The sequence below is a fragment of the Daktulosphaira vitifoliae genome, unplaced genomic scaffold (genome assembly GCF_025091365.1).
Source record: "Daktulosphaira vitifoliae isolate Bord-2020 unplaced genomic scaffold, ASM2509136v1 Scaffold_1, whole genome shotgun sequence".
NCBI classification, from domain to species: domain Eukaryota; kingdom Metazoa; phylum Arthropoda; class Insecta; order Hemiptera; family Phylloxeridae; genus Daktulosphaira; species Daktulosphaira vitifoliae.
Genome location: NW_026099572.1, coordinates 57,703,639 through 57,731,304, shown reverse-complemented (window position 1 = coordinate 57,731,304; position 27,666 = coordinate 57,703,639). Strand labels below are relative to the sequence as shown.

The 27,666-nt window shown below is 27.5% G+C and overlaps 1 protein-coding gene across 15 annotated transcripts; it reads right to left on the bottom strand.

Annotated features, from left to right (window-relative positions):
- Positions 1-195: 195 nt before the first annotated feature.
- Positions 196-27,509, bottom strand: LOC126895277 (uncharacterized). Of its 15 annotated transcripts, none has more exons than XM_050666971.1 (16): positions 27,376-27,509; positions 21,537-21,779; positions 21,388-21,469; positions 20,678-20,868; positions 20,276-20,314; positions 19,881-19,919; positions 19,313-19,342; positions 19,153-19,194; positions 18,985-19,026; positions 18,816-18,857; positions 18,649-18,690; positions 18,120-18,161; positions 15,195-15,233; positions 5,043-5,084; positions 4,951-4,965; positions 196-216 (listed from the first exon to the last, which is right to left on the bottom strand). In XM_050666971.1, the coding sequence occupies exons 1-16, from the start codon at positions 27,472-27,474 to the stop codon at positions 211-213; spliced, it is 1,035 nt and encodes a 344-aa protein (XP_050522928.1). In that variant the 5' UTR covers positions 27,475-27,509; the 3' UTR covers positions 196-210. The 15 variants fall into 15 exon arrangements, with proteins under 15 accessions (XP_050522928.1, XP_050522927.1, XP_050522926.1 ...); XM_050666970.1 differs by lacking the exon at positions 196-216 and adding an exon at positions 3,687-3,814; XM_050666969.1 differs by lacking the exon at positions 196-216 and adding an exon at positions 3,986-4,061.
- Between the last annotated feature and the right edge of the window lie 157 nt (positions 27,510-27,666).

Sequence of the window (27,666 nt, the reverse complement as noted above, 5' to 3'; positions counted from 1 at the left end):
TAGGTATACTATACATATACCATGGTATCTATATATGTACCGAAACACTATCTAGGAACGAGCAACTTCGACCTTTCATCTTATCCACCCGGCCGTTTCCGGCGGTGTAAACGGCCGGGGTTGTTTTGGGGGGGCCCCAGCTCATATATTACACTTCTACTAATAATAATAAACACATGGTAATAAAATTAATACCTTCTCAGCTTCACATCAAAACTAAAAATTATTAATAAAGTTACTATTTATTTCAATCTAATAACAATGAGTAAATAAGCTGATGGTAATATTTGTTATAAAATGTTGTTATTATAAAGTCATGATGAATTTGGTATTTAGATCTTATTTTTGATCCAATTTACAATAGAATTATATGTAAAATAATTATTAAGAAAGCTACACATAATAAAATATACATTTTATATACTTAAGCATAGGCAGACGGGGTGTGCTGGGTGTGCCAGGGCACATCCTAATGTAAAAAAAATATTTATTTATGATATGCATATGCATAAATTGAATTTCAGTTTTTTGTAAATTAAATTGCAAATGTTCAAAATAATCTCTGAAATAATAATCACATCATAGGCGTTCACCTATGACATAATTATTTTTATATGAGATTTCTGATTGTATTTATTTATATTCGTCGATTTTATAATGATAGCAACTATTTTTAGCTTTATCTCATTTATTGTCTTGTATTGGAAACTAACACCACGCTGATATTATAAAAATTAATTCATTCATTCATTATAAAAATAATTTTATTTTTATATAAATACATGAGCTATTTGACTTACATTTTATATAAATTTAATAACCATATTTACCTGCCCACAGGGAGAATTCAAAATGGGAACTTTTGCATAAAAAGTTAAAAAATGTTCTGGAAATACTCCGAGTTTTTATATATGTTAAGTTAAAACTTATGTTTTACACTATCAGTTGAAAAAAAATTTGTCCCGCCTATTTATCTTCTATATACAAATGACTGCCGTAATTACAAAACATGCTACTCTTGTGTTAAAATGTTCGCATTCATATTTTTTTTGACTTTATATTACTATAACTTTTTGAAAAATATATGCAATTAAACAATTGTTTTATATATCTTTTAATCAGATATACTTTTTTACTTTAATTTAAAATGCCATACAAAGGGGAGGCTACAATCATGGTTACCTATTTATGAATTATAAAAAGTTATTAAGTTATTGCATACAGGTTGATTCTTTAAATATTAGCCACTCGATTTTTCTTAAAGTAAAAATTATGTTAAGAAAATCTTTTTTGACTTTTTTTAGTTTTACACATTTTTTAATTAATCAATTATTAATAATTTTCTAAATTCATTCATTATAAATTAAAAGGATATTATCTTTATTTTTTTAATGGTAATATTTGTTTTTTTTCCTATCTTCTCTAGTCACTCCACTTAACCTCGATCTAATTATTCTCATCTCTGCTACACTCATTCTCTTGTCAACCATCCAACGTTCTACATCAAACATCAAAGCTGGTCTCATTACATTCTTACAGACCATACCTCTCAGACTCATTGAAATTCTCTTATCTCATAACACATTAGATGTTTTTTTCCAATTCAGCCATCCGAACTTCATTCTGTGTCATAAATCCTCGTCACTCCATCGTTCTTTTTCTCTGCTATCACGTCCTCACTTATTGTCACTGATCTACTCATTTCATCTACCTCGTGATCTTCTTTGTCAAACTCATACTCTATATACTCTGTCTTACTTTAACTTATTCTTAATTCCTTTCTTTCAAGAACTCATCTTCAACCTCTAATCTTTGATGAATTTACTTCTATTAACACTATATCATCAGCGAACAGAATGCGCCACAGTACTTTTCCTTATATTTCTCTAATAATTTCATTCATCACTATAGAAAATAATTTAATGCTTAAAGTAGAACCTTGGTACACTTCTAATTTTAACCTAAAATCTTCTGTTACTCCGCCAAAACTTTATACCCTGGTACAAGTTCAATTATACATATTCTCTCTTATATTAATGTACCTTTTTGGACTCTTTCATACGCTTTCTACATATCTATAAATACCATACACAGATTTTTTACCTTTTCCCTATATTTTTCTATTAGTTGTCTCGCACAAAAAACTGACTCAATCGTTGACTTTCCAGATAAATTACCAAACTCGTTCTTTGTTACTGATATTTCTCCTCTTATTCGTTTGTCTATTACTTTTTCTCAAATCTTCATACTATGATTAATAAGCTTTATGCTTCTATAATTTCCACACTTCTGTCCACTCGCCTTAAAATATCGGTACCACAATACTATTTATCCATTTTTATGTTATTTTCCCTTCTAATAAGATTTTATTGAAAAGATCCTTGAATCACCTTATGCTAAAACCACTTAATAATATCCATACTTCTACTTGCAATTTATTTTATCCTACAGCTTTATTCCTTTTCATTTTAATCACTTTTACATTTTTTTCAAAAAACAATAGTCTCATATGAGTTTAAAATCAATTGTAATTTTGTCATAGATATTTATTCTTTTTGAGTTGCAAATTTGAAATGTGTATACATAAAAATAAAAGAACAAATGATTTTTTTATGTGTGTAATTATTCAAAATATAATAATAATTAATTAAAATATTAAAAATATTAAATCTAAGGTTACCAATAAGATATTTAAAAAAAATTAAAACTGAAATTCCTAAAAAAAAAAAAAAATATATTGTCAACATAAACAATTATGATATCTGCAGTATTTTTCAAAAACTGTTGAGTCACAAAAATGGTGTTTATTGATTATTGATAAAAATGTATTAAGAAGAGTCTTCTCTTCATTCTTACAAAAAAAAGTTTTTCTGATTTACTGGTACCGAAAACAATCGCTTTGTTTGCGGTTTCGGTTTTAAACACTGGTTTTGTGTCGTATGTAGTTCTGGTTCCAGTTAGAAAAAATATAAAAACAGTTTTCAACTGTTATTTAAAAAATTAGATTCACTCTGTTATTTTATCAGCAGGATAAGTTTTTTTTACATTTCAAAAATGTAAAAAAAATCTAATTATAATTAAAAAATATTATGCTCTAGAAATATATTGATAAAATTGATATACCGGCTTTTGAAAAATAGCCATAAAAATACAGAGGGATCGATTAAGGATTATAAAATCAATTTAGTAGAAACTATTAAATATTTTAATATTTTTTTCCATTTTATAATTAGTCGTTGATAATTTTTGTTTCTTTTAATTAGAACTCCTATATCAAGTTTGATGATATGATAGAATAAATATTTCAAACCATTTTGTTCTTATAATTATTCTTATCCGACCGTTTGCGTTTTTAATTTTTTGAAAGATTTGGATTTTAAATATAAATTAATTACTAATTTGGTAATAAAACCAGAGGCAACAATTATCTGTTTCATTGAACAATAAATTATCATTTGTATTTATTCTTGCTGTAAATGACAGATGTGATAACAAGAATCGCCAATAAAAACTTGATTGTGTGATCATGAAAAAATATCGATTAGTTTATGATAAACATTTTATTATCAATATAGAAAAATTAGTGTCTTATCCTTAAATGATTATCCTAGATACTTAAACACACTAACATTTTACGAGGAATATTTTTTTTAATTTTTATAAAAAAAATTATACAAAATAAGACATTCTTAAAATAACTGTTCATTTTTTTTTTTTAAATTGAGTATTTATTTCATCAGGTTGTAGAAACCCGATGATAAAGTATAGTATAATAGATTTACAATCAAATTAACAGATATAATACTTACTAGAACTATTAAAAAACAAAAATAAAAAAAGGATGATAAAATTAATAATATTTGAAACATTTTAAATTTAAATTTTTTAATTTTGTAGGCAAAAAATTAAACTATACATTTATCATAAACTCATAATTAACTTAACTTCATCAAAAGAAGTCTTAACAATAGATTAATTGTCTCGTGTTATCAATAGTTTTGATTGTGACGGTTAATTGAAAATAACACTGATTCTTTAAATAATTTTTAGAACCATTTTTCCTAATAAATGTAAGGAATTAATATTTTCAATCAGCAGATCATAAATAAATTTTAGGTCGAAATATCTTCGTCATTCTAAGAATTGTAAGATTTTCTAAGATTTGTAGTTGGAAATAGAAGACCATATCATTTAACTCTAGGTAGAAACAGTCACCCTTAAATGTAGGTGTCATATATATATTTTGTATATTTTCCTTTGTAGATAATTTCAACCAGTTCTAATTGAGATATATTCTATAAACCTTTATCATACTATAATATCGAACAAATTGAAGTTCACTATAATGTTTTAAAGAATTTAAGTTATTAAAATCCCTGTAGTGTCTTTTAATAAATCCTACTGTGTTCATAGCTAAATTCTTAATTAATATTATATGTTTTTTAAATGAGAATTGTTACAAAAAAAATAACACCCAAGTCTTTAATAAAATCTACACATTTTAATAACATTTCATCAAAAAATAAAATATTAGATTGCTAAACGACTGTTAATAAATGTATTACAGTAGCCTTTAAAAACATTAATTTTTGTTTAATTTCATTTTTGGTTAATTTTTCATACATAAGCTGCTATTTTGAATCTCTCTTTCGGTTATCTAATAGAGAAAAATACTTAAGGTATTTATAAATTTTTTTTAAATTTATAACAAATTAAATTAAACAACTTAATAATTGCGAGTCCGTACTACGAAACAATTTTAGATCTTTTTTGGCCATAAACTAATTTTTTTAGGACCCCTAATAGCATGTACTCTTGTGCAGGGACACACCAAGCTTATCCCTAACATCAGACCGGTTTTTGCATGAACAATGCAAATTAATTTTTCTGGGGAAACTTAAATTTTAATAAATATACAAAAATAAAAACAATAATTTAGTTTACACTTACTGGGTTAAAGAATTCCTAAAATTTTATTATTGTACTTATTAAACAAATTACATAATTTTTTTCTTTTTAATCAAAATATTTTTCTTACTAACCTCAATGACAGTAAAAAGCTTGTTTACTTCATCAGAATAAACCTGAAAAATTGATTTTTAATTTTCATTCATATGGTAGGTAATCTAGAAAAGTTTTATTCCTTAAATATTAGTGTAATCTATAGTTAACAAAACAGATCATAATACCATACGCTATATTAGGACAATATGATTTGTTGATAACATTAAAGGTATTGTGCGACGCGAAATACTCGGACGACCAATCGCCGAATGAAATCACGTCTCTAAAGGTTCCTTTAAATGAAATTAAAAAATAACGTTTTTAATGGACTGTAATTTATTTACCGAATTAAATATGTATTCCAATATAATAACTACAATGAATTATCTTATATCTATGGTTAGTACACTTATAGTTAGAATAATATCAAGAACACAACACAAATATATTAACAAATTAATATTTAAACAAAAACAAATATGTATATAATGTATTGATGTATCAATTACTGTATTGAGCCCGACGCAATCAAAACACAGTGAATTGAACCATAAAAATCATCAAAAGCAAGCCGTACAAAAAAACAACCGAATCCGTGACACTACACATGAGTACTCTAGGCAGGCCGGTACGCGAATGACGCCTTCGCGACCACCGCCACACACTACCCCAACAAGTAAACCAGTTGTGACAGGTCGCGCTCTTGTTGAAGAGAATAAAAAACCGGCGCTCACCCACCAAACTGTTTCGTCACGACCGAACAGGTATTATTTAAAAAAAAATACATGACTTAGAAACTTATTAAAATTTATTAACTTTATTAAAATAATAATCAATTATAAACAAAAAAAAAAAGTAAAAAATATAAGAGTAACAATATAATGTTATAAAAATACAACAGATACAACAAAAAATGTTAGTAAACTCTAGAATAGAGAGAAATTAAACATTATCAATAATTATTGTTAATAGAGCTTTTAATGTAAAAACTAAAAAAATATTAAATTAAAATTTTATGAAAGAAAGTATGGAAGAAGAAAGAAAAAATTAAAATAAATAAATATGTAAAAAAAATTAATTAAAGATTAAGTGACAAAGCCGGAAGGAGGATTATTATTGTGGGCGGTTAATAGGCTAAATAGTATATATCTGCTGTTAACTAGGACAGGATAACCAAATAAAAGGCGGGGAAAATCGTATAGAGCTTCACTATCGTAAAAGGTACAGAAGGGAACGGAATTTAAGAAAAGATGGAATGCATGAAAGAGAAGAAAATTATGGCCTAATCTATGTCTTGAGTAATGAGAAATGATATTTCTGGGTAAGTCAAGGTTGTGAAATCATGGTAAATGAATATTATAAGAAGATATCGAGCGATACCAACATGCAGTTTTCAATTTTATTGCAGCCAAGCTATTCTACCAAGCTTGGAGAACTGTCTGTCGAGAGAGGTGGAAAACATCAAAAGTGGGAATGATATGACTGGAAGGTATAAAGAAGAGGGATGTAGTTGTTGTAAGGCGTTCGGCAGTTTCATTACCTATTATGCCGACGTAATCTGGCACCCAGTGGAATAAAATAGATTTATTTTGAGATCAACTGAAGGAAGATATGCCTTCCAGGTAAGTGGTCCAATAATAATAATATAGAGAGAAAGATGAGTGAAAATGGATTAGAAGATATGTCAAAAAGGCAAGTTAATGAGTCAGAAAAAAAAAAAAGAAATTCATTAATTGAAGATAAGTATATAAAAATGAGATCATTAACGATAGCAAGGCATTCAATGGTAAAAGAAGAAGAAGATGGGTGGAGTATAGCTGAGTATCAAATATAAAGTTCAGGAATAAAGAGAGAGCAACCAGTCAAGTTAGTTAATAATCATTAATGGAAGTTGCAGGAAGAGAACGGAGGATAAAAGATGGAAAGCCAAAGAAACACTTTGAATTATACACTATGTAGGAATTTGTAAGAAAAAGAAGAGGATAATTGGATAAAGGTAATCAGGAGTGCGACTTGTATATGTAACAGGCCATGGGGAACAGGGAAGAGCATAGCAAGCCTAAAATTGACAGTGATTTAGGCACGTAATTAAAAAAGTTACTTTAATCAAAGCATAAGGATAAGATATGATGGTTAGAGGTAGAGTAAAGTATTAATGTAAACATAATTGAAAGCTCCTTTAATGTCAACAAAGACAGCAAGACAATAGAATTCATCACCCATTGTTTGTAAACACAGGTTTTGAGAGAAGATAAACACACTATGGTTCCAAGACTTTTTTGAACTCTTATAAGTTAAAGGGAATATTTTTTTCAAAAAAACAAATCAAGGCGGTTATTGATAATGTTTTCGACTACTTTACAGAATTACACCAAGAGACAGAAATAACACCTTGGTACCATTAAGAATTTAGAATGTCTAAAATAAGTTCAAGGTAATGAAAAGAGAGATGTTTTAGAACCAAACTAGAAGTGGACGATTTACACAAATAGATTAAATATGAAATTTTGCTAATGTAAATGGAAAAGTATTAAGATGAAAAGAATAAAAATTATCTAATTTGGTAAAGTTTTTCATTGTTTCTTTTTCTCAAGTTGTAGTGAACATCGTTATTTGGTACGTGTTATTATTACTTTTTATCAATAATTATTAGCCTTTTTATCAATACTAGCTGTGGTCTTACCAGCTGTTTCTTTTGAACGCTTAAACGGAGATAAAAATATTGTTATAATTTATACTTTACGCCTACCCGTGTACCACTGCTAAGCTTTTCTTTGGAGACTTTAACGATAGAAAAGTTGTTGACTAGTTAAATTTCCAACAAGCCTATCACTCGTACTTCTACCAAAAAAAAACTATCTTCCCTTAATGGCCCGACTTCCAATGACGATATATTGGCTGAAATTAAGGCTCTTAAGGTGGAAATTTCCACTACCAATAAGGCACTATCTGACTCTTTGAGCATGAAATTTAGTGAACTAAAATCGGAATTCCAAAAATTGACTAAAGAAGTATCCGAACTTAATACCTCGTATGCCACCCTCTATGGTGAAGTTGAAGAACTTAAGGGTAAAGTTGCTAGATTGGAGGGCAGTAAACCCTTTGAGAATTCCCAATCTATTATATCTCAAGTACTTCAAGAAAATGTTGAGCATGAAAGGTGTCTCCCCAATTTAATCTTATATGATGTTCCTGAGTCTTCTTCACCGGATACCTCTACAAAGATTGAATATGACAAACTTACGATATCTAAATCTCTCGGTTAGCTGGAGAATGCTGTTCCTGAGAAATTTAAGTTAATTCGTCTTGGTAGATCCCGTGCGGATTTCATACGTCCACTAAAAATGATTTGTGAATCTAAATATACTGCTTTCAACATATTTTCTGCATATAATTCTGGTAAACGTTTGGAAAAGCCTTTTCTTGAAGGTTTTCGGATATCCAGGGATAGATAAGCTCTTGCGCTCATACTACGAGGACCTTGAAAGTAGAGTCAAAAATGGTGAAACAGACCTGCGCGTAATACTCGTACACGGCTTCCCTCCTGTTGGTTCATCGCTTACAAAAATCGAGGGCGGTTGTTTCAACAGTTACATCAGCCAATCCTAGCTTCTTCGCTGCATCATGATAAAATCTTAACCAAACTATCGAATTTAATTTGTAATATATCTACTTTTACCATTTATTTATTGTATTAACGGAAACCTGGTTAAATAATAACTTTAATGATAATGAACTTGGTTTATATAACTATAATATTTTTAGATGCGACACATGTACTAATACTGGTGTACTTTTCGAGGTGGAGGCGTCTTCGTTGGCATTCATAAAGATTATCCTCCTTCTCTTATATCTGTCCCTGATCTAAATGTTGAACAAGTGTTGTTCGCTTTACGGTTGGTCAATCTAGTTTTGTGTTTGATGGTGTCTATTGTCCCCCTAACTCCTCTCCTATCCTTTATGAGTCACATATTAACTCTATCAAATACATAAATAAGAGCTACCCTGTCCACGCAATTATTTTATGTGGTGACTACAATTTGTCGAAGATATCTTGGGACAATGACGATCATGACCTAATTTATTCTTTCTTATCACACTTTCGGGGTGCTTGTATCCCTGAAGCATTCGCTACATGAGGTTTTTTTCAGGAAAACAATATAGCTAATCATTTTAATTCTATACTTGACCTTGTATTTTCTAGTAATAAACTAATATGTGTCTAAAAGTCGTATGAACTTGTTGTTCCAGCTAACCTTTATCATCCTGCATTAAATATTTATCTCCCAATAAATCTGTCTTCTCCTCATTGTAATCGCAGTCACTCATTCTATAACTTTCGTAAAGCTATCTTCGAGGATGCACGTTTGTTCTTATCATCTTTTGGCTGGTACTCAACTTTCCAATTATACAATGTAGACGCTGCGTTTAATGCTTTTAATGATGCCTTATACAAATCGGTTCTTGACTTTGTTCCTAAGTGTACATTTACTGATTCAAAATTCCTGACTAGGTTTGATAAGAGTCTAAAAAATATCTTGTTTTTAAGAAATAAGGCACATATTAAATTCAAGACATCCTCCAATGCTCACGACTATAGGGAATTTTCATTGCTTCGAGCTCGATTTAAATACGAATCTAAAAAATGTTTACATAGATATGTTGAACGTATAGAATTGTCTTTAAATAGTAACCCTGCTGAGTACTGGAAGTTCGTTAAAAACAAAAGGTCTTTTAATGCGGTTCCTAAGGAGGTTTCGCTATTTCTATTTATATAAACTATATCTACTAACGAGCAGGAAGCGGCCAATTTGTTTTCTATGTACTTCTCTTCTGTTTTCTCCTATAATCAACTTAATCTTAATACTTCCTCGTTAGGTATCAAGTCTTTTGTTTTACCTAATAATTTTATCTTTACTATTGAAACTGTTTATAAACACTTATCTGACTTGCATAGTAACTGGTCCATTGGATCTGATGATTTACCCGGTGAGTACTAATATCAATTAAAAAATATTATAGCTTTCCCCCTCTGGACTCTTTTTAAGCGTTCATTTGAAGAAGGAATCTTTCCTTCTATATTAAAGTTCAGCTCAGTTATCCCTGTACACAAGTCCGGTGAACTGTCCAATGTTTCCAACTATCATCCGATTTCATTCCAGTCACACATTTCCAAAACTTTTGAATTGTTGGTCTTGGATTGTATCCGACCATCGATAAATAAAATTCATCAACATGGCTTTCGCCCTGGTTGTTCCATCATTACCTGTAATTTAGTCTTTAACAACTATTTATACCAATCTTTTAATTTGAAAACATAGGTAGATACTATTTATACGAATTTCAACAAGGTATTTGATTCAGTTAATCACAATGCCCTAATCCAGGTCCTTAACTTATCCGGAACCGGTGAACCTTTCCTGTTCTGGTTTTCGTCTTACCTCTCTTGCCGTTTCTAATGGGTCAAATTGCTTGGAGTAAAATCTAATGTCTATCTTGCTACGTCCGGTGTTCTTCAATGAGGTCACTTATCTCCGCTCCTGTTTTCTCTATTCATTAACAGTGTATCAAGTGTACTTTGCAATAGCCAGATTTTATGTTTTGCAGATAATATTAAGCTCTACTTTCGTAGAGACCAAAGTTTAATATCATCCTAAATATATCTTCCTTAGATGACTGTATTTTATTACAGAGTGATTTTGATCGGTTCACGGAGTGGTTTAATTTACTAGAGCTATCCCTTAATGCATCTAAATGTAAGACCATAACTTTTGCCAATATTCATTTATCTATCAAATTATGTTCTAGTGACTTTGTAACTGATCTAGGATTTATTCTTAGTAGTGATCTTGATCTTATACCCCACATTGAGTATATTTGTTGTAAGGCCTTTAAAACTCTGGGGTTTGTGTTAAAATTATGTAGGGATTTTCTGTTATGTCTATCATACAAGCTGTTTTATGGTGCACTTGTTCGCCCTATTTATTGAGTATGGTGCCGTAATTTAGGATTCGCATGATCTCAATGACTCTCTTAGACTTGAAAGGGTTCAGTGTAAATTTATGAAATATGCCAGTTTTATATTGAATATTCCTTGTGAACTCCACAACCATGGACCAGTTGCTTCTCAACTAGGGCTGGTTTTGCTGGCTGAGCGTAGACGGATCTCGGGTATTAATCTCCTAAATAGTTTATAACAAGGTAATATTGACTCTCCCTATTTGCTTTCCTTTATTTGTTTTAGAGTTCCTCAACGTCGTTCCCGATCTGTTGCTCCTTTTTATGTTCCTTTCGCCTCCACTAATTACCTAAAAATTAACTTATTACACGTATGATGTCAAATACCAACGTTGATCCTTCATTTTTTCTTTGCCTATAATTAACTATATAGCTGTTAATTTATTATTTGTCATAATTGTACAATTAACGTATTATTGATATGTATAATGTGTATATATGTTCAAAGGGTTTATCACGTATATTTAATAAAAATAAAAAAAATAAGGGAGGATTTGGGATCAAGGATAGGAGAGAATTCTTCTAAGTATGGGACGTAAAGGGGATCAACTTTACTACAAAATGAATCAAACCATGATTCGTTTAAAGAGTGAGAAGTTTTATATAGTCACTTTTTAAATTATTTAGCAATAGATACTGGACCGGCTAATAAAGAATTAGGCGAGGAACAGAAGTAACGCTAGGATATAATTATCAGCTGTTTAACTATTTTTAAATATTTACGTGTACCCTTTAGTACTCAAAAAAGTCACTTAATAGACCAGAGATCTATATTTATTAAAGCCTTTAGTGTACTCATTGATGACGTAGGTACAGGAGGGAGACCACTATATTAAAGAAGAGCGAAAGGACTTTTTGGTATTTTTAAATAAGGGAATGGATAATTTTGCGGTTCTAATAATTGTACATTCAAACCAATTGTAGTCCGTAATGGGCGAGGTGGAGGAAAAATTAGAGGTGAAAATGGCCATGTAATTTTAAAAAGATGATCAATCAGCTTTCAAATAATTAAATCTGTGAATGATAGTTAGGAGCGTGAGGGAATGAGAGAATTTGAAAAGATAGGAGAAAATGTTATCAATTTAATTTATGGAGGGTTGGAAGGAGGGAAATGTAAATAGACCAAATGGCAATGGGAATAAATAAATTATTCAACTCCTCGATACCGACAAGATTTATAGAATTATTAAGGAACGAGATTTTTATTACAGGATCTATAGAAATAAGGTTATGTGGCTATTAGTTAATGAAAATTTGATAGTTGATTGTAGTTTTAAAAGAGAGAAAATTAATTTAGGAACGCGCGTGTAGCGATATGTTCCGATAAGCAGGAAATTGAGTTGTGGTCTTCCAAATTTATACTGCGATTTTGAAACATATATTTCAAAAAAACTGCCATTAGGTGAAAATGACCTAGAACGCTCATTCGTTAAAGAAAGAAAGCAAAGAGAGAGGATTGCGTTAATTAAATTTTTCTTATTATGTATTATGTATTGGCAGAAAGAAAAAAGGAAAGAAAGGAAAGAGAAGCTACGACATCAGTATTAGATAAATTTGTATTTATTGTAACATTAGAAAAGGTAAATGCTTTATTAACTAATTTGGAACGTTTGATCGAGGACGTTTCAGTAATGAAACATTGTATTTTGCCATTATTTTTTTATTGTCCTTTTTTACATAATACTCATTACAAGATCTATCCGTCGCAGGATGGTTAAGTTTTGAATATTTGCATAAAAGTAATCGACTTGAGATTACAATTAGATTCAGAGTGATCAAAGGGACCGCATTATCTGCAGCGCTTCTTACTGCGATGAAACTTGAGTGTGTGACTAAGTTGTAAACACTTTCGACATTGGAAAGGGAAACGAATACTCGGAGAAACTTCAAAAATAACATTATACATTAATAATTTTAAAGGAAGCGTTGTTGACAAAAATTTAAGTTAAGTTAAATTTGAAGAAACGAGGTTATTATCATTTTATATATATATATATATATATATATCTTAATGAAACAACGTTGACAGAAGTTCATGACCTACCCAAAAGTCTTCTTCAGATATATTCTGCCTAGAAATATTATTCCCATACTATATACATAGTGTTAGTAAATTCAATGTCACGAGTAGTAGGGTGATATTCAGTAGGACCTAAAAATAGCGAAATCAAAAACTACCACATCCTATCTCCGACATTGGAGTTTTTCTGGTTCCCCTACTTCAAATTTTAATTTAATCAAAAATAAATATTATTACTGTATTTCCCACAAAATTCTCATAGAAATTGAGTGGTCACTCGATTTTTTATAACTTTTAAATTTACATTTTTTCATTTACAAAACCACCCACTGTTTAAGCATTTATTTTAAGTTTTTTGTTATAAAAATTTAAGTAAACTAATCTTATAAACTGTATTTTTTTTTTTTTTTATTTAATATTATTATGAACTAAATTCCATCATATTTTAAATATTACCATATTTTTAAAGACAGTATATCAAGATAAAAAATACCACAAGTTTATCCGTTCCACTATTAAAATACTAAAACACAATACGACTATTTTTGGCTTTATTTTTCTTTTCTGTATAATATTTGATCATTTGGTTGCGATAATCAACTGCTCAACACAAAACGACAATAGTAACATATTTATTTTATCAATAGCTAGCCGTCGTATAATTTGATCGAGTTTATATTATTAAAAAATATTCGTAATTTAATGAAATATTTAATATGTGTACATAGTTTTTAAATTAATTGTTCAAAGTGTCATCCACCAACTTCGATACAAGTGTTTAATAGTCGCTGTAATGATTTCCAAACTCGATCTAACATTTCCGATCTTTCCCTTATTTTGTTTGCTGTACTATTTATTCTTATTAGTAATTGGCCTCGATTTGAAATTCAAGTGCGTAGACGTCCTCTTTTAAAACTTTGAACCCAAAGATTTAGGGGAGGCCACGAAAGTTATAAAAAATCGAGTGACCACTCAATTTCTATGAGAATTTTGTGGGAAATACCGTGATAATACTTATTTTTGATTAAATTAAAATTTGAAGTGGGGGAACCAGAAAAACCCCAATTTCGGAGATAGGAAATTGTAGTTTTTGATTCCGCTATTTTTAGGTCCTACTGAATATCACCCTACTACTCATGACATTGAATTTACTAACACCCTGTAGTAAAGTGCTAGAAATACTCGCAAAATAGCCGTGTTTAATAAGAGAGGGGGATGTGGGACTTTTGTTGGCGTTAACAATCAAATCAAACGTAATTTCAACTCTCTTAGAACTGATAGGGTTGATGTTAGAAATTTCAATAAATAGTTTGGAGAAAGTTTTGCGAGCTTGACTGCGTAAAAATTTCCTAAGATATTATAGTCAGAAGCAGAAACAATTACATTAAAGGAATCAGTTTAGTGTAATGGAAAACATTCAGGAACATTGGGTGGCTTGACTGATGACATGCTAGGAGCAGAATCGTCAAAGAAAGAGTTTGTGTTTGAATTTGGCGAACCGGATGATGTCACAACGATGCCTTAAGGTGAGTTGCAATCCATATTGCTAGTTTGAGGTCGGGAGTCATTAGAAATTGTTTTACAGGGGGATTTAATTTTTTTGTGTGAAGGGCTAATTAAAGATTTAGAACTTTGATTGCTCTTACGCAAATTATCCGTCGATATTTGTGAGTTAGAAGTTTGCAATGTGCTTCTACGGCGCTGACAGCGACTATTAAAAACTTGTATCTCCAGGAGAGTGTTGTTAATCATCTCCTCTAGAATTAGGTCTCGGTTTCTTCCAGAGCCCTGGCGTTCATCGTAAATGTACCGAAAATGCGAAACACTAGTTTCAAAACTGATAAAAACACCGAATAAACACTCAAAAAGATATTACTCTAAAAATAGGCGGGTAACTACAAACGTATCATAACTGTTTTTTTAATGATACCCTATATATTTATATAACTTATAAAATAGGAAATTATCAAATTAAGACTGTTAGATAACAACTTTTAAGCCAGTACTTCGAGTGTTATTAACATTTTTATACCTAGGTTAGAGTAGAGGAATGTTTAATCATAAATATAGTTATTTAACCTCCGATTTTTAATAATATGTAATGCCATATATTTTCATTTATATGTAGTGATATATGTAAATTATAACTTACATTAGAAATATCGTAGTCAGGATTTGTAATGTCGTGTGTCTGAAAACATTTATTTTAAATAATCATCTAAGCTTGATAGTCAAGTTGACAAGTTCTACTATGTTATTTCAACAACAAAAGATAAAAATAGTCCGTTTGTTAATTTTTAAACTATTTAATAAAATTAATATTTAAAATAAAATAGAATAATGAAAGAGTTTATGTAAAGAAGGACTCGTGCACAAAAAACTTGATTAAAAAACGATTAATAATAATTTAAAATGACTACTATCTATTTATTTTATAACTATTGTAAAATAAATACATAGACTTTGAGATTAAAAAAATTATATAGTTACTAAACATTAATATTTTATCTTTAGAAGAAAAATAATATACTTAAAAAATTTCGGTTGGGTTTGGTTATAATTACTTTTATATTACTATTAGTAAATATCACATAAACCAATTTAGTTAAATTAATGCTAGTATCTGTAGATTTGCAAATATATCATAGATGGTAAAAATTTTGGGAGGGCTAAAAATAATAGAGCCTTCTTACAGTTTTTTTCATACTAAGAATTTTACAAAAAAAACGGATATTTAAAAAAATTTTTAAAAATATTTATCAATTAGTCTTAAAAATAACAAAATGTAATATACCAAAAAAAAAGTAAATAAAATGATAAATGGATAAATACATAAAAATAAATAGTTTAATAAATATAAATTCGTTTAAGGAAAAAAAATGGATGCGAAATATACCAATAATAATAATAATATATATATATATATATATATTATAGGCCCTATATAGTCAATTATGTCGTATAAGAAAGTAATAAAGCAAAATTTGATATATATTTAATATATACAGAACCTTAATTGTAGAATTTATAATTGCCTTAAAAAAAGGTGTTTAAACAATTTTTCATATAACAATTATACTTTGAGAAAAATCATAAAATATAATACATTTCCAAAATTTAGCATGGCTTTTTTAGTTATTGTAATATATTAACAAAGTGGTTGTAGGTGCATACAATTTTACATATAAAAATGGTTCTAATAATATTTTTTAAGAACACTATAATAAAAACATTGGATCTATTATTTATTAGTTCAGTTGAATTTAAGATTTTTAAGATTATAAATTATAGACATAATCAATGTGTATTTTTACAAATACTATATTTATTATTATATGTACGTAATTTACTATGGTTATTCGTTAATGATTGAATGGTTAACATAATTTTTGTGTAGTAATACGTAACGATAAAAGTTATCATTCAAAAATGTATTTATGTTTATTATTGAATACTTTCATTACTGCTTATTATTGTATCAAGTTTTTAGTTTCGTTTAATTAATAGTGTAGTGAGTAGCTTTTTTAATTTTAATTTTACTTGTTTAAATATGCCACAAAACCAAGTTTATCTAGTAGAACCTATAAATTAACAAATTACTGGAAGTAAATTACCCTCTACAAAAAATTGTTTAAGTGTGATATGTTAGAATTTAAAAGTTGTACAATTAAACTTTTATGAAAGTGCGGCGCTTTATGGGTTATTATCAAGAATTTTTGAAACTTGTAATTATATTTTTGGGTGGTGTTCCTTCAAAGGGAAATTCTTTTCGATAACCTTATCATATTATTCAGCCAAATGGATGGCTAAGGCAATCTATTATTTAAAAATATTTTAGTTTAAAAAATAATTTTAATTAAATAGCAGAGATGAAACATCCTTAATAGATATTTGTTGTTTTATAGTCAAATGTTACATCCAAACTTGGTTTTCTTCTACCAACGCAATAGAAGCTTCCCTCAATGATATACTATTTCTTCAAAAATTAGAAGCCTATAAATCACAAAATAAAAAAATTGCAGACTTCAAAAAAATAATTAACTATTTATGGTATTTAAATCCAGAATGTATTACATTTTACTTGTTTGATGACCGTATAGATTATACAAAACACAAAATGATTGAAAAAATTTTAAGCAGTATTGATAACAAAGATAATGATGAGGAAGAAACTGATCTAAAAAAAACAAATTATCGATTAATTAAGATGATGTCCCCAATTTTCTTAAAAAAGACCTATCAACTTATTTGATAAATATCAAATCAATTGGATTGTTTAAGTGATTTTGAATTTTAAATAAATTTTTTAACCATTGATCTAGCTTACTGGAAGTATCAACAGAATTATAAAATAGGAAAGTAAATAATAAAGTTATTGAAAATAGTAAATGACAAAGCATAGAGGGTAGTCAAGTTAATAGAGGAATATAATAACAAATACATCAGAGACGAAGAACAAAAACAGTTTTTATTGCAAGTAAATAATTTAATAATTTTCATTTATACGACATAATTGACTATATAGGGCCTATAATATATATTATTATTATTGGTGTATTTCGCATCAATTTTTTTTCCTTATACGAATTTATTCATATTAAATTATTTATTTTTATTAATTTATCCATTTATCATCCACATTTATCATTTTAATTACTTTTCTTTTTTTTTCTTTTTGGTATATTACATGTTGTTATTTTAAAGACTAATTGACAAAAATTAGTCAATACATTAGTTTATTATACGACTGAACTAATCTAGAGGATAATATATAAAAAATATGTACTTATATAAATAAAGAGCATTCTAATAAAGGATGATTATTAAAAGTAAGGAAACAGGTTTTTACTGTGCTCATTGTTTCTAACAATAAACCTGTTTCCTTACTTACTAAACACTCTGTAGATAAGGCAATTACATTATACAAAAAGCACAACAATGACCGGCTGTGAACACTGATAAAGTGATATCAATTTTATTGTAAGAAATAGTTATTTTATGTTATCTTATATATATATATATATTTATACAGAATATAATAATGGTTAATAATACAAGATGAATTCTTTATACATACCTTACATGTACATTCAGAGCTACATTCTTTATTTTTTTTACTCTAAATATTAGAATTGAAAAATTACAGTTTTGTAGATGAAAATTTCCTTAATTTGAAATATATAATTCAAATTTTTAATAGATAATTTATAATGTATTAAACAGGGGTTGGCCTGATCTAGTGAGTAGAATCATGTTTTGATACACGAGGTCTCAATTCAATCTCCAGGGTGCCAAGTACATTGTTCTTATTACTTTCTCATTTAAGTTGTCTGGTCTCTAATATAAGACGGCCATAATACCTTCTCGTTCATAATTGGCTTAATTGAGAACTATCTTTGACTCCCTAAACATGTGAAAGAGAACTACCACTCTCTATAGCATGTTAAGTTCGGAAAATTGAAGGATATAAAACTGATCATTTATATTTATAATGTATTAAACATGATAGCCAATGTCTTATACTGTTACTCTATTATTTATTTTTTAGATAGTAAACTAATTTATTTAAACATTGAAACTTATTAAATAAATTACTTCAGACATACTTTACGAGAAGATTCAGAACTAGATTCTTTCTTTTCATTGCTCTAAAATAAAATAACAAATACGCTGTTTGATAAAGTTAATAAATTATTTTCATATTATTATCATCCTAACCGTAATTTGTTATATCTAAGTTTTAATAATAATTAAATAAATTTGTCAGACATACTTTACGAGAAGATTCAGAACTAAATTTTTTCTTTTCATTGCTCTAAAATAAAATAACAAATACGGTGTTTGATAAAGTTAATAAATTATTTTCATATTATTATATCATCCCAACCGTAATTTTTTATATCTAAGTTTTAATATTAATTAAATAAATTTGTCAGACATACTTTACGAGAAGATTCAGAACTAGATTTTTTCTTTTCATTGCTCTAAAATAAAATAACAAATACGGTGTTTGATAAAGTTAACAAATTTTTTTTATATTATTATCATCCCAACCGTAATTTGTTATATCTAAGTTTTAATAATAATTAAATAAATTATTTCATACATACTTTACGAGAAGATTCAGAACTAAATTCTTTCTTTTCATTGCTCTAAATCATCAAAATCAAATAACGATGTAGAATAGAGATAAATAGCCATTTTAGTTTATAATTAACTAATACGGTTTTTTTTTTGAAGTTATATTTAAATAAATAACTTTATACATACTTTAGAATCAAAATGTTTGCTAGAGTAATTCTAAAAATATGGATATAATATTACAATATTTGATTCGTATTTCTACATCTCAAATATTGAAATTAAATAAGAAGTTCAAAACTGGTTAAGTGGTTTAAAGGCTACAAGTTAAAAACGCTGGTAATTCAAGCGAATCGTACCATATTGTACTTTTCTCTTTTAACTCTAATAATTATTTTTGGATCATTTATATAATATTATAATTTTAATTAAAGACAACTGATTTTTTTTCTATAAAATACAAACAAATATTTCAATTCCGATTGTCTTTTTGAAAGAATCAAAATTTGCTATCTTTGCATTTTAACACGCTTAAATGAAACAATAAACAATGTTTCAATTATACAAAGTTGTGTAGTTTTCACTATACTTAAATTTCAATTCTTTCAATTAGTTAAATTTTGTTTCCAAACAGAATATTAATATTCAATTCTATTTATGTATAATACTTTTAATTGTTATTAGTTATTCCTGTTAATAATAGCAGATTTGAAACAGTATAGTTTTTGAGTCTTCAGGGCTACAAATTTTTACTTACTATTATTCTTTGGAGCAAATTTTTTTTATGTTCGATGTCCTAAAAAAATCTTTTATAAATAACATTATAAGAATAATCATCTTCTATGTGTATTAGGATAGTCTCTAAATAACACATGATTTATATTAGTCATTAATTGACTCTTAATAGTATAAAAACCGTTATTTTTCAGATTTTATTTTACTCACTCAGTCAGATTATTTACACATAAAATTTATATTATTTATAATTTTTTTCAAAAAAAAATTTACCAAATCCAATGTTAAGATTTAAAAATTATTATACAAAAACCACCTAATATTTAATTTAAATGTTTTAATAAAGAAAATATTTGGAACAATTGTGTATAAATGCTACCATCAATTTCAATGTATTATTAAATGTAAATTATTCACTTGAATGTCTTCAGGTTGGTGTGCTTCTAATGATGGATCCTAAAATAATATATTTATAAATAAGCTATATTTTAAAGTTGTTTTGTTGATCCCTAGCTCAATTAATATACATATTATTATTGCAGATTTTTATTTTTGGTACTCACATCAGAAAAAAAAATTGTTCATTACAATGATGGTGAAGATTTAAAGGGTTATTTAAAATTATATCCTTCGAAAATTTTACTTAGTCGATAATAGAAAAGCATTTACTTTTATTGGTACATATTCAAGCATGGTCTTGATTCCACTTCCGTATTTATGTATAATCATCGGTTTATCAAGGATAGTAAATTGATAACCAATACTCGAACATTTTTATTTTATTAAAAAATTATGTAATCATGCTAATAATTTACTTACTACATCTATTACAACATCGTAATGGTATTCGTGATTAATCAAGTATATACATTTTTCACCTTCATCTTTGCTGATAACACCGTTTTTACTGATAAAGTGCCATCCTGGTAAAGGGTCTGATGAGTATACGTATATTGATGTATCTAAATATTCAGCTGCCGTAGCTACTTCAGGTGATTCAGCAAACTCTTCTATATTAGATAATTTTTGATTATTTGAAAAAATGAATAAAATAATGGTTGTGTGAAATTAAATTCTATTACTAAACACCATAACTAAATTAATATAGCTGAAGCCGTAATAAGACCATTTGACATAGAATTATCTGCTTACGAAAAGTTTAAATTATTAACAATGATTTTGTAAAAATTAATTAAATTTGATTATTATTCATATTTAAACGGTTATCATGCAAATGTGGACAATTCAATTTCAGATATTATTATTTTAAACGGGTTAAAAGATTTTATAGCTAAATTTAATGCTTAGCCAATGGTAAAAATTAATATGATTATTCTTTATTAAATGATCATCAAATCAAATTAGGTAGAAACTATTCGTTATTATATATGACATATTACGTCTTCTTAATATTCTTAAAAAATTGCATTATGACTTGTTCTCCTTATATGAACTTCTTTCATTCATGAACATCGGTTGTTGATGTTCATCTAACTAAAATAACGATTATAGCTATTATAATTTCTCACTCGAATTGTACATCTTTTCAATACGTGACAAACGTTCATCTTCCTTAGTCATTATTTTAAAATTCTTTGAAACAGTCATGAACTTAAAAAAATATATATAACCATAAATATGATAATATATACTCATAACTGGAGTATAAATATTTTACATCGACAATTTTATCACGTAATACTTGACCATAATCAGATGACCCCGTTATCCAATAAGAAAGTGCACTGAAAAAACAATTTCCATCTCCAGGAATTTCCACAGGATTTTTTGGAACATTTCGATATAATGTGGAAACTTTTTCGACACATACTTTTATTAAAGGAAGTTTTAAATTTTCGCACCAAACATACTGCCATTTCTCATCAACAGGCCAAAAACGAGGTTTATCAATTTTACTTTTCTAGAAAAAAAAGTTGAATATTAAAAAAAAATTAATGCCCTTTTAATTTTTTATTGTTTTTGTTTTATAGTTTAGTTTTTCTATTTAATTGTATTAATACATATTTGGTATGCACCAGAATTTATTACTCAATATTTTTTTTAGCAATAAATAACTAATTGAAAAACTTTTAGCCTCAATGCGAATTTGAAAAGGTATTAGTTTTACTATGATGTGTTTTTTTTTGTGTCTGTTATCACTTATTCTGAGCTCTCACCGATTTCATTCAACGATACGTCAAAAGATCACAAATCGTAACTAGTGGAAGACATTACTCTAAAAAATTGTCATAACTTTTTTAAAAATAACCAAATCAATATAATTTGTTTTTATATAGATCCATGATATTTATTAAATTTTTAAAAAATATGGATCAATACAATTTTTTCATGAGAAGTAATATTTATATCCCTTTTTCATTCGACATACTGTTTTTTTTATTAATATTAATAAGGAAATAGTAGATCGTATAGCTTTTGGAATAATCCACCAATTTTTTAAAATTAAACACTATCTAAAGATTTGCATCGAAGCGTTTATTTTTTTATAGTGATTTTAATCACTTTCAGATATCATTATACATGATCCAACTATGCCACGTCACCACTGTGCCGCGACTCCCCTGTGCTGGATTTTGTTATTATTGAGGCCAAATGCAAAACCCTAATTGCAGATTTTAAATCATCTCATTGTGCTTGGTTTTTAGCTTCGATGCGAAGATGAGAAGGTATTGGTTTTACTAAGATGTGTTTATTTTTATTTTTTTTTTTTGTGTCTGTTACCACTTTTTCTCAGCTCTCACCGAACGGATTTCTTTCAACGATACGTCAAAAGATCACAAATCGTATCTAGTCGAAGACATTACCCTTCAAAATTGAAAAAATTTCCCTCGTTCCCCGTAAATGGGGGAAACCTCCAAAAAAATTACAAATTTAAAAATCGCTAATTTTCGAAATTTTTTCAATTTTTTTTACTAAAAAATGCTGTAACTTTTTCAAAAATGAACATATCAATATAATTTTTTTTTATATAGATGCTTGATGTCTTTACCTATCATTTGGTATATTTTTTTTGTAAATCTGACACTTAACCTGCCCACAGGGGGGGATTTAAAATGACAACTTTTTCACAAAAAATTAACTTTTTCAACTTAACTTTTGAAAATGTTCCGGAAGGTCTGACACTTTTATATATATCTTAAATTAAAGCTAATGTAATATACTTTAATTTGAAAAAAAAAAATTTGACCTCTGGACTTGTCTTCGTGGTGAAAGTTGACATCAAAGTTAATAAAAAATTACGATTTTTGTAAAATAATTTTTTTTTATATTTTTAACTTAATAATGCTCTAACTTTTTCAAAAATGAACATATCAATATAATTTTTTTTTATATAGATGCTTGATGTCTTTACTTATCATTTGGTATATTTTTTTTGTAAATCTGACACTTAACCTGCCCACAGGGGGGGATTTAAAATGACAACTTTTTCACAAAAAATTAACTTTTTCAACTTAACTTTTGAAAATGTTCCGGAAGGTCTGACACTTTTATATGTATCTTAAATTGAAGCTTATGTAATATACTTTAATTTGAAAAAAAAAAATTTGACCTCTGGACTTGTCTTCATGGCGAAAAAGGCTACCAAAGTTAATAAAAAATTACGATTTTTTTAAAATAATTTTTTTTTATATTTTTAACTTAATAATCTATAACTTATTGAAAAGTTTATGGATCCACACAATTTTTTTATGACAAATAATATTTTTTAATAAACCCTTTTTCATTCGACATACTTTATCTTAATCGAGATATTAATAAGGAACCAGCAGATCAAGTAGCTTTTGGAATAAAACACCAATTTTTTTAAAATTAAACACTATCTAAAGATTTGCATCGAAGCGTTTATTTTTGATAGTGATTTTAATCACTGTCAGATATCATTATACTTGATCCAACTATACCACGTCACAACTGTGCCGCGACCCCCCTGTGCTGGGTTTTTTTTTTTTTTGAATATAGTGGATGAAAACTTTTAAAACTTCTCCAATGATGGTAATAAAAATCTCTAATCTTATACACTGTTTAGTCACATAATAATAATAATAATAAATAGTTGAAAAAGTTTAATGCAAAAGTTTTACTTTTGAAAAATAGCTGTTTATGAAATTATAATAAGTTTTTATTTTACTTATTCAATTACATATCCTTAAATTTATATATAAAAAACCCAGCACAGGGGGGTCGCGGCACAGTGGTGACGTGGCATAGTTGGATCAAGTATAATGATATCTGACAGTGATTAAAATCACTATAAAAAAAAAACGCTTCGATGCAAATCTTTAGATAGTGTTTAATTTTAAAAAAATTGGTGTTTTATTCCAAAAGCTACTTGATCTGCTGGTTCCTTATTAATATATCGATTAAGATAAAGTATGTCGAATGAAAAAGGGTTTATTAAAAAATATTATTTCTAATAAAAAAATTGTGTAGATCCATAAACTTTTCAATAAGTATAGCATTATAAAGTTAAATATAATATAAATAATAAAATCGAGAATTTTCACACGAAAATATCATTCGGTTGCCATTTTCGCCGTGAAGACAAGTCCAGAGGTCAAATTTTTTTTTTTCAAATTAAAGTATATTACATTAGCTTTAATTTAAGATATATATAAAAGTGTCAGACCTTCCGGAACACTTTCAAAAGTTAAGTTGAAAAAGTTCTACTTTCTATATGCATTTTTTATATTTGAAGCCCCCCCATATATAGGGAAATAGTCTGATTTAAAAAAAAAGTATATCCAATGAAAGATGTATATAAATACTACTTCTCATGAAAAAATTGTATTGATCCATACATTTTTTAAAAAGTTATAGCACTTTAAAGTAAAAAATGTAAATTATAAAATCGAAAATTTTCACACAAAAATAGCATTCGGTAGCCGTTTTCACCATGAAGACAAGTCCAGAGGTCAAATTTTTTTTTTTCAAATTAAAGTACATTACATTAGCTTTAATTTAAGATATATATAAAAGTGTCAGACCTTCCGGAACATTTTCAAAAGTTAAGTTGAAAAAGTTAATTTTTTGTGAAAAAGTTGTCATTTTAAATCCCCCCCTGTGGGCAGGTTAAGTGTCAGATTTACAAAAAAAATATACCAAATGATAGGTAAAGACATCAAGCATCTATATAAAAAAAAATTATATTGATATGTTCATTTTTGAAAAAGTTACGGCAGTTTTTAGTAAAAAAAATTGAAAAAATTTAGAAAATTAGCGATTTTTAAATTTGTAATTTTTTTGGAGGTTTCCCCCATTTACGGGGAACGAGGGAAATTTTTTCAATTTTGAAGGGTAATGTCTTCAACTAGATACGATTTGTGATCTTTTGACGTATCGTTAAAAAAAAAAAAAAAAAAAACACATCTTAGTAAAACCAATACCTTCTCAGCTTCGCATCGAAACTAAAATATTTTTTTGATTCATTCATTTTCAAAAATGCCTTAGACTTTTAATTAAATTAATTTTAAAGATGTTAAAGTTTAGTGATTTAAATAACTGAAATTTTTTGCAGGGTTGTTAAAGAATAAATCTGTTTAAAAAATGAATTTGAAATAATTTAAAACGTTTAAACCTCCCATAAGACCAGAGACATTTTTGATGTTATAAACAAGTGTTTGTTTAAATTTTTGGTGTTTTAAATTAATAAAATTTTTAATATATTTTTAATTTTAAGTAATATTAGCCACAAGTGATCAATTTTTATTATAACAGTGTACTGTTTAAATTGTAACAACCCTGATTTTTTGTGGTATCTCCTCCTTTTTCCGAGATCTAGGGAATTTTTTCAATTTAAAGTGTAATGTCTGTTGGGTAGAGTGTGGCACTCGCGTATGATCGGTTCGAACGTGTTAATGATTCGTCCGGTCATCGTTACTTCCTCAGCGAGCGACACATCCTCTTTGGTACGTAAACAGTACACTCGTTCTCGCGACTACGATCTAATAGTCGTTCCTCAACAATTAAGTAGTGCGTTATCTTCTCTCGTATTCACAGCAAACGCCTCCGCGTGTTTGTGCTATTGATCGGCCATAGTTCGCCATATCTTAATTGTTTATGCTCATACGGTTGCGTCTTACATGTTTTGTACTGTATATCCGTGTAAAATAATCCTTCTCGCATATTACGAGTTAGTGGCATCGTTCACGTCGTCATCAACGCTCACATACAGTCCACACTCACCACCATTAATTACCATCTTAACTTATACAGCTAAGTGTTTAATTGTTTGTCTTATTTATTTTGTATATTATCTATTTTGTTCATGGCCGCTTTGTCGGTCAGTATAATATGTAAGCTATTTCATTTGCAGAACTGTAATATATAATTCATAATTTATACAATCATAAGCAGGTGTACCTATTTATTATCCCCTCTTATTTCCGCATTTTGATTTCAACAAAATAAACAACACCATCGCACAGTAATAGGCCATTCCCCTTTATTATTAAGGGGCTGCTTGTTACAATGTCTTTAAATAATTACAATTTGTTATCTTTTAATGTGTCGTTCAATAAAATCGGTCCAGCGAGAGCAGTGAAAAAGTAATAATAGACAATAAATAATAATAATCACATTATAGTAAAATTAATATCTTCTCAGTTTCACATCGAAATTAAAATTAAAAACTAATTTATAATACATACATGTTTTGTATAAAAACTTACAAAACGATCTCTTTAATTTAAGATAGCACTCTTATAATTGAACTAAATTTAAATACTCTTGTCTTCAAAAATGTATATGCTTTGAAATATATTATTTTGATGACTATTTTTATTCTTAATGATTCGACTTTTTATAAATTTGAGTAATGTACAGTATCATCTGTTTAAACTTTAATACATTTTTTTTCAATAAAACTAACAATGCTTTAAACTTTTTAATGGTAAATTATAATATAATTTTTTTCAACTGCTTTAATAATAGTATAATTCTTTTTTATAAAATTTAATTTTGAACAGAGAAAAAAATAAGCTTTTGTTCTATTAAAATTTTAAAAGAATGTATTAAAAATGTATGTATTGTTCTCAGATAAGAAATTATTAAATGAATTTGTAAAAAAATTTTTGAAAGCTAAATACTAAGATCCATTTTGTAAAATTTAAATGCTGTATAATTCGCTAAAAAAATTGTTTTATTATTTTTTTATAGTTTACATACTATCTCGATGATATGAAACACTTCTTGTGATGATTGTTTAAATATAAAATTATAGTGAGCTGATTTGGATAAAATTACTTCACAATTCATTAAATATAAATTTAACAAATTACTTAAAACATTCTTTATGCGTACATTTAAAAAAAAAATCAAATTATACCGATTTTTTTTATCAAATTTACACAGTTCATGTTTATAACGTTATAATTAAATGTAATGTATTTATTTAATACAACACAGAATATTAAGTAAAAAATATTTATATATATTTTGGTATTTTTAACTAAAAATGCATTTCTAAGATTTTTTAATATAATAAATAATATTCTTACTGTTACTGATTTGCTACTTTTAAAGCAATAAACATTTGAAATCAAAACAATAATCGTACTTAATTTTAATAAAATATTATACGTAGTTAATAACGACATTTTTTTATGATCTTTTAAACGCTTAAATAAAAGAAAACGATGTATCTTAAACATTACATTTATATATAATATTATGCAAGGAAATTTGAATGTTTTATTTTAAACTATAGGCTTTATTGTTTTAGCTACTTTTTTAACATGTTTTATGTCTCTATAATATTAAAAAAAATGAATTGATTTATTTAAATAGTT

Bases quoted from the DNA above. Each gene is read 5' to 3' on its own strand.
- LOC126895277 (XM_050666962.1), bottom strand. From the start codon at position 27,474: ATGTCGTTATTAACTACGTATAATATTTTATTAAAATTAAGTACGATT. The intron at 18,858-18,984 runs GTATGTCTGACA...ATTTTATTTTAG, and splicing joins GTTCTGAATCTTCTCGTAAA to AGCAATGAAAAGAAAAAATT. The intron at 18,691-18,815 runs GTATGTCTGACA...ATTTTATTTTAG, and splicing joins GTTCTGAATCTTCTCGTAAA to AGCAATGAAAAGAAAGAATC.